This window comes from Palaemon carinicauda, chromosome 23 (genome assembly GCF_036898095.1).
Source record: "Palaemon carinicauda isolate YSFRI2023 chromosome 23, ASM3689809v2, whole genome shotgun sequence".
NCBI lineage: Eukaryota > Metazoa > Arthropoda > Malacostraca > Decapoda > Palaemonidae > Palaemon > Palaemon carinicauda.
In genome coordinates this window covers 97,994,640-98,002,139 of record NC_090747.1, presented here as the reverse complement: position 1 = coordinate 98,002,139, position 7,500 = coordinate 97,994,640, and the positions used below count along the sequence as shown (strand labels likewise).

Sequence of the window (7,500 nt, the reverse complement as noted above, 5' to 3'; positions counted from 1 at the left end):
TATATATATATATAATACATATATATACATATATATATAAATATATATATATACACACACACATATGTATATATATATATATATATTTATATATACATACATATATATATATATATATATATATATATATATATATATATATATATATATATATATATATATATATATCTAGGTGTGTGTGTGTAAGGTTAGAAACACGTGATCAAAAGCATTTTTATTATTACACTAAGTGCTGTAACAAGAAATATTGCTGTCCGTTTAACAGCATTTCGTAAACATAATAAAAAATACTTTTAATCCCGTGAGTTAAATGGCAGGACAGGATTAGAATTGAAACTATAAGAGAGATTACTCGAGTGCCATATGTGGTTGAGATCATGATGAGGGGTAGATGGAGATGGTTTGGGCATGCTCTTCGCACTCCCCAAGAGAGATTAGTTCACCAGACGTTTAGCTGGGCTCCACAAGGCACTACAAGAGTTGGAGGATCCAGACCTACATGGCTGAGGATTATGAAATGCAAAATAGGAGATGATGAATGGAGAAGTGTTGAATTAAATGTTCAAGATAGAGACGACTGGCGAAATCTAACTCTTTGCGTCAATAAGCGTAGGAGGAGATGATGATGATGATGCTGATATTCCCGTGTTTACGAGCACAGCGACTTTGTTTTACACGGAGTGCTAAAAATAGTTTCTCTTCGGTTTAACATAACGTTACCTACTATGATATAAAGCTTTCAGATGTCTTCTTAGCTTCCAGTGAAGTGTATCGTAACTGAACGAAGCCAACTGTACAACTACTTACTCAAGATTCCATGAATAGGGCTCGAGAAAATTAATCAGACCATCAATTCTGTCTTGTTTATTCTTTGATGTTAAACATATTTCATCCCCCTCTTTATAGTTTCTATTACTCCTTCAAGTATCTTTTAACAAGAAACGCTAAAAGACTTAAGTTATTTCATAATCCTATTTTTCATATTTTATAATACTGCTTCAAGTATCCTTTAACAAGAAAGGCTAAAAGACTTAACTTATATTCAACGAAATAAATACCCTTAATAGCATCTTGACATCAAAGACTTTGACCTTAAAAAAAAAAAAAAAAAAAAAAAAAAGTACATTTGGAATAGGGGACTGACGTATCAGGAGCAGGATTAAGGAATCGAACCTGAGGTGTCTTCGTCTGATATAGGTATGGCATTCGATCACAGAAGATTCTAAAAGCAGATTCTATGTCAAGTATCTGGATGGGAAGACAATTGGGAATAAGTGCTGACCAGCAAATTATTAAGTGTATAAAGAATAAACTGTTAAATGCATTTCATGTAAATATTATTGGATATAAGAATCATGTTAAAAATATTTTCATAGATCAATATGTTTCTAACTTAAAAACATATTTAGAAAAATAATAAAATTGTATTTTTTTTATATTATAATAGATATTATAATGTATATACAAAAATGTAAAATATAATTAGTAAAGGAATATTTGTTTATGAAAAAAAAAAAAAAACAGATTGTAATCCGATAACAAAGGTTCAAATGCGCCAAATCTGGCGGATTTTCCGCCAACTTTGCAACACTGGTTAGCCGGTTCGTGGAACTCAGGAAATTCCTTAAGACGGTTCTCAAGAACCGGTGCGAACCGGCTGAACCTCACTACTGGGTCTGACCATGTCAAATAGATAAAAAACTTTCAATACATTTTTCCACCCGGGCCTTAATATACATAAATAAATTCATACACAAATCTTATATGTGATCATCATCGTCATCATCTCCTACGTCTATTGACACAAATGACCACGGTTAGATTTCGACAGTCATCTCTATCTGCGGCTTCCTCCGGTGCCTTGGATGACAGCGGAGGTAGCAGCAGTAGGGGATTCAGCGTTATGAAGCTTCATCTGTGGTGGATAACGGGGGAGGGTGGACTGTGGCACCCTAGCAGTACCAGCCGAACTCGGTTAAGTCCCTTGTCAGGCTGGGAGGAACGTAGAGAGGAGAGGTCCCCTTTTTTTGTTTCATTTGTTTGATGTCGGCTACCCCCCAAAATTGGGGGAAGTGCCTTGGTATATGTATGTACTTCTCCATTCATCATCTCCTGCGTCACGCTCTATAGTAGTCAGCCATGTAGGCCTGGGTCTTACAACTCCTCTAGTGCCTTGTTGAGTCTAAGTTTTCTAGCATTTAGGGGCCTGGCAAGGGGCCCCCGACCCGGAAAAAACCCAATCTCTTCTCCTTTCGTAGGGGTCTTGCTGTAAGGTTCTATATTGTACCAACCGTGTGTCACACGATCGTACATAATTATTTTGTATATATTATGCTTGTATCTGCGCTCTTCCCTCGCACTAAAAAGAACCTGAATAATCATGTCTCTGGTTTTCCTCTGTAACATTGTCTGTCTTGTGAACATGAAAATGCCTGTTGCCTTGAGGTTTTGTATATAAAGGAGAGTGTTCTATAATAAAGTTACTCAGTTGATTGCTTCCTGCCTTTGAGTCGTAACCTGTCTCTCGGCCCGTCACAATATTAACAGATAAAAAAACTATAAACCATAAACCCTAGACTTTTTTAAAGTAAACATTGTCAATAACCACAAGGTGTTAAAGAGGTGTTCTTGGGCTCGTTGGAAGGTCTGGAGGTCCCGCGACATATAGGGGGTGTGGCAATGGCCGTACCCCTCCCAATAAGGGGTAGGGACGCGAAAACCACGAAAATAAGAGGTAAGGGTATCTCAGCAACCACAAGGGGTTAAAGAGGTGTTCTTGGGCTCGTTGGAAAGGCCAAGAGGTACTAAGTATGCTGGTGGAGGAGATGAGTACACTACGTCAAGGTATAAGGGATAGGACGTGAAAATAAGGGCTATGGGTATCTCACGAACCCCAAACAATTAAGAGGTGTTCTTGGGCTTGATGGAAAGGTCTAGAACAGTGGTTCCCAACCTTTTTTCTGTCATTTCCCCCCTGCGCCCAGTTCAACCATCCAGATTTCCCCCTTCATGCCCCGCCCAGCCATCATGCCCACTCGCCTGCCTCAGAAATGGGCATGATATTCCAATTCTCCCCTTGAATATCATGTCAGAGAGAAATGATATGATCATATCACAATTGAATGGCTAACAACAAATTACCGCACGTACTATATGGACATTTTTCGCTTGTTTTAGTTAGTAGGTAGTGTAATTATTTCCCCCCTGGAAGCTTCAAATTTACCCCCAGGGGGAAATTTCCCCCAGTTTGGGAACCACTTGTCTAGAAAGTCTCGTTGTCTATAGCACCCGACCCAACTCTTAGCCACCTTTTCCTGGCGGTGATCCCTTAAACAGCTTTTTGGGTGACATATATCTCTTCTATGCATAATGTCTTTCAGAATTTTAAGGAAGAATTGTCAGAAAACATATATAATGAGATATATGCTGTAAAACTTGATTCCTCTCTCGGCGAAGCTATACGAAAATTCATATGTTTTTTGCAAATACAATATCAACGTTATCATATATAAATATTAATATTAATTGGTCACTTGGTATGTTTTTGTACATATAAAAATACTCCTAGCGATAATATCGTATCATTTCTATATACTGCTTTGGCTAGTAAATCTCCATTCCTTTAATAATAATAATAATAATAATAATAATAATAATAATAATAATAATAATCAGAGATTACTGACTTCCGCCAAAGGTTAATGGAGTCGTCCATGACCTAAGATCTATCTGTGGTGGAAATTTCGTTAAAATCAGTTGAGTTGTTTTGACGTAATCCTGTCCGTAGACAAACACACTCACAAATATATAAATAAATAAATAAAACCTCTTTGACGGGGGCAATAAAAGGTATCACTCATAGATGTCGCAGCTGTACCGTTGGGCACAAGAGAAATATATAGTAATGTACCAAGACCTACAAATTGAATTAAGAAGACTACGGAATATGTATGTTAGTGCTATCAATAATTACAGGAATACTGGGGAGCATACCTAAGTCATTGAAAAGGAATCTTGAGATGGTATTATTATTATTATTATTATTATTATTATTATTATTATTACTTGCTAAGCTACACCCCTAGGTGGGAAAGCAAGATGCTATAATCCCAAGGGGCCCCAACAGGGAAAATAGCCCAGTGAGGAAAGGAAAAAAAGAAGAAAATATTTAAAGAACAGTAACAAAATTAAAATAAATATATCCTATATAAACTATAAAAACTTTAGCAAAACAAGAGGAAGATAAATTTAGATAGAATACTGTGCCCGAGCGTACCCTCAAGTAAGAGAACTCTAACCCAAGACAGTGGAAGGCCATGGTACAGAGGCTATTATTATTATTATTATTATTACTTGCTAAGCTATACCCCTAGTTGGAAAAGCAAGATGCTATAATCCCAAGGGGCCCCAACAGCGAAAATAGCCCAGTGAGGAAAGGAAACAAAAAAGAATAAAATATCTAAAGAACAGTAACAACATTAAAATAAATATATCCTATATAAACTATAAAAACTTTAGCAAAACAAGAGGAAGATAAATTTAGATAGAATATTGTGCCCGAGTGTACCCTCAAGCAAGAGAACTCTAACCCAAGACAGTGGAAGACCATGGTACAGAGGCTATGGCACTACCCAAGATTAGAAAACAATAGTTTGATTTTGAAGTGTCCTTCTCCTAGGGCTCCGTATTCATATGTAAAATTTCTCGAAAATGAAGGCACCGTGCAAGGCATTATGGAGAGACACAGTGGAGGCAGTGATAGGAGCCGATATAGCTCCAGGACTCGTGTAGAAGAGCCTGTGGAGAGACAGTGGAGACAGTAATAGGAGCCGATATAGCTCCAGGACTCGTGTAGAAGAGCCTGCTACTTGAAACAGCACAAATAGTGAGGAAAGGGATGGAGTGGTGAAGAAGTTATATGCAACACAGAACCACGCACTGTAAACCAACAGTCTCTGTAGATTGTGATTAAGAAAATTATAATAACAATAACATTCCGTTATGCATTAACGAAGAAAGCTATGAACGTATGATCTCCAATAGAGAGAGAGAGAGAGAGAGAGAGAGAGAGAGAGAGAGAGAGAGAGAGAGAGAGAGAGAGAGATGGAAGATGAATTATGTATCTTTCGTATCCTGTATCATCTGGGGAAAACGATGTATCAATCTTCTTCTTTTATGCATCAAGAAGCTGGTAATTTTACTCCCTAAATCCCCATTTTCTTTGAGGAAGTATTTGGATTTTTTTTTGCATCTTGGGGTTTCCAAATGTTATTCTTTTTTTTTTTTTTTACATCATACTTGCCCATTTTTTTACGACGGGAATACCAAAGATAAAACCTCTGATAAAGGAGAAAATGAAGGAGCAACGATAAGAACTACAACAATGGGATTTCCCTGGAAAATAGATGTTTATCCGTCCGTGGAAGGGAATTCCCTTAACGAGTTCATCACATGATGTGTGTTCGCAACTTTGCATGGACATGGTTGCCGATTCCTCCACCAGGTGGCAGTCGCAGTGATGTATAAAGGCACTTCACCTGCAGTTTCTGATCAGTAACCAGTTGACTTTCTGCTAATATACAGAGGGACAAATAAGCTCGAAAGAAGAAGATACGAGGTGAGTATTGGAGACTTCTGTTTACCTTGGTAGTTATTCTACAGTATTAAAATGTTTACTGTTTTCTTTTATTGTTTGTTGAAACAACATACGAGGCCTGTCAGATATGCTAGTGAGAATGTATTATTATTATTATTATTATTATTATTATTTGCTATAAGCCCAGGGGCTCCAACAGGGAAAATAGCCCAGTGAGGAGAGGAAAAATGAAATATTTTAGGAACAGTAACATTAAAATAAATATTTATTTTATAAACTATATTAGGATAGAATAGAGTGCTTGAATGTACCCTCAAGCAAGAGAACTCTACAACCAAGACAGTGCAAGACCATGGTAAAGAGGCTATGGCACTACCCAAGACTAGAGAACAATTGTTTGATTTTGGAGTGTCCTTCTCCTAGGGCTCTGTAATCATATGTAAAACCTCTCTCGATGAGGGTACCATGCCAGGCATTATGTAGAGAGAGAGAGAGAGAGAGAGAGAGAGAGAGAGAGAGAGAGAGAGAGAGAGAGAGAGAGAGAGAGATTACTCTAGCTTCGTACTGGGCACCATAAACTGGCCTTGCAGGTATAGTGGAGAATTGATTAAGACATAAACTGAGACATATCAATACATACGTGATGAATTATCTTTAGTGAGATGAGTGTTACTGCGTGAATACGAGTCGAGGTATGACAAAAAAAAAAAAAAAAAAGAAAAAAAAAAAAAAAAAAAAAAAAAAACCATCTCCAGCACATTTTGTAGGTTCGAGAATAAAGCCCTCAGAAGAATGTTGGGAGTTGAATGGCAGGACAGGATTAGAAATGGAACTATAAGAGAGATTACTCGAGTGTCATACGTGGATGAGATCATGATGAGGGGGTAGATGGAGATGGTTTGGGCATGCTCTTCTCACTCCCCAGGAGAGATTAGTTCACCAAAATTTTAGCTGGGCTCCACAAGGCACTAGAAGAGCAGGATGACCCAGGCCTACATGGTTGAGAACTATGAAACACAAAGTAGGAGATGATCAATGAGAAGTATTAATCTGAAAGCTCAAGATAGAGACGACTGGTGAAATCTAACCGAGGACCTTTGCGTCTATAGGCGTTTTACTTGAACTTTTGATTGGGGTCCACAAGGCACTAGAAGAGTTGGAAGACCCAGACCTACATGGCTAAGGTCTATGAAGCTCGAAGTACATGATGAATGGAGAAGTATTAAACCTAACCGAGGACCTTTGCATCTATAAGCGTTTTACTTAAACTTTTAATTGGGCTCCACAAGACACTAGAAGAGTTAGAAGACCCAGACCTACATGGCTGAGAACTATGAAGCGCCAAGTAAATGATGAATGGAGAAGTATTAATTTAAAAGCTCAAGATAGAGACTAGTGACGAAATCTAACCGAGGACCTTTGCGTCAATAGGTGTATGAGATGTTGATGATGATGAATTTTCAGTTACAATAAGATGCTGTTTATTCCATCCACAGAATGAAGCTGTTCATCGCCATAGTTCTTCTGGCTGCCATCGCTGCCAGAAGCGAAGGCGCCCCTGGAATCTGGGACAAAATCAAGGCCCCCTTCAGATTTACCAAGGAAGCCGCCCAAGGGGCAGGAGACATGGTCCGATCCTATAGGTAAGATATCCTACTATTCTATACTTGTATATCAACAATATCTCACTCACTGGTAGGAAATTATAATTGAATATCTGACTTTTCTCTCCTACTTTGTGTTCCCTTTAGCAAATGAGAGCTAATGCATCTAATCTAACACTGACATCCTCTTTCATTCCAACTCTCAACAGTGACATGAGGAGAGCCAACTGGAAGAACTCCGACAAGTACTTCCATGCGAGAGGGAACCATGACGCTGCTAAGAGGGGTCCTGGAGGGGCA

At 38.1% G+C, this 7,500-nt stretch overlaps 1 protein-coding gene across 1 annotated transcript in view; it reads left to right on the top strand.

Moving 5' to 3' along the window:
• Positions 1-5,458: 5,458 nt before the first annotated feature.
• Positions 5,459-7,500, top strand: part of LOC137617278 (serum amyloid A-5 protein-like) — a 3,088-nt gene continuing 1,046 nt past the window's right edge. The window contains exons 1-3 of the mRNA XM_068347274.1: positions 5,459-5,617; positions 7,093-7,239; positions 7,410-7,500. The exon at positions 7,410-7,500 is cut by the window's right edge and continues 20 nt beyond it. Coding sequence (XP_068203375.1) covers positions 7,094-7,239; positions 7,410-7,500 — 237 coding nt within the window. The 5' untranslated portion in view covers positions 5,459-5,617; position 7,093. The remainder of the gene's footprint in view (positions 5,618-7,092; positions 7,240-7,409) is intronic.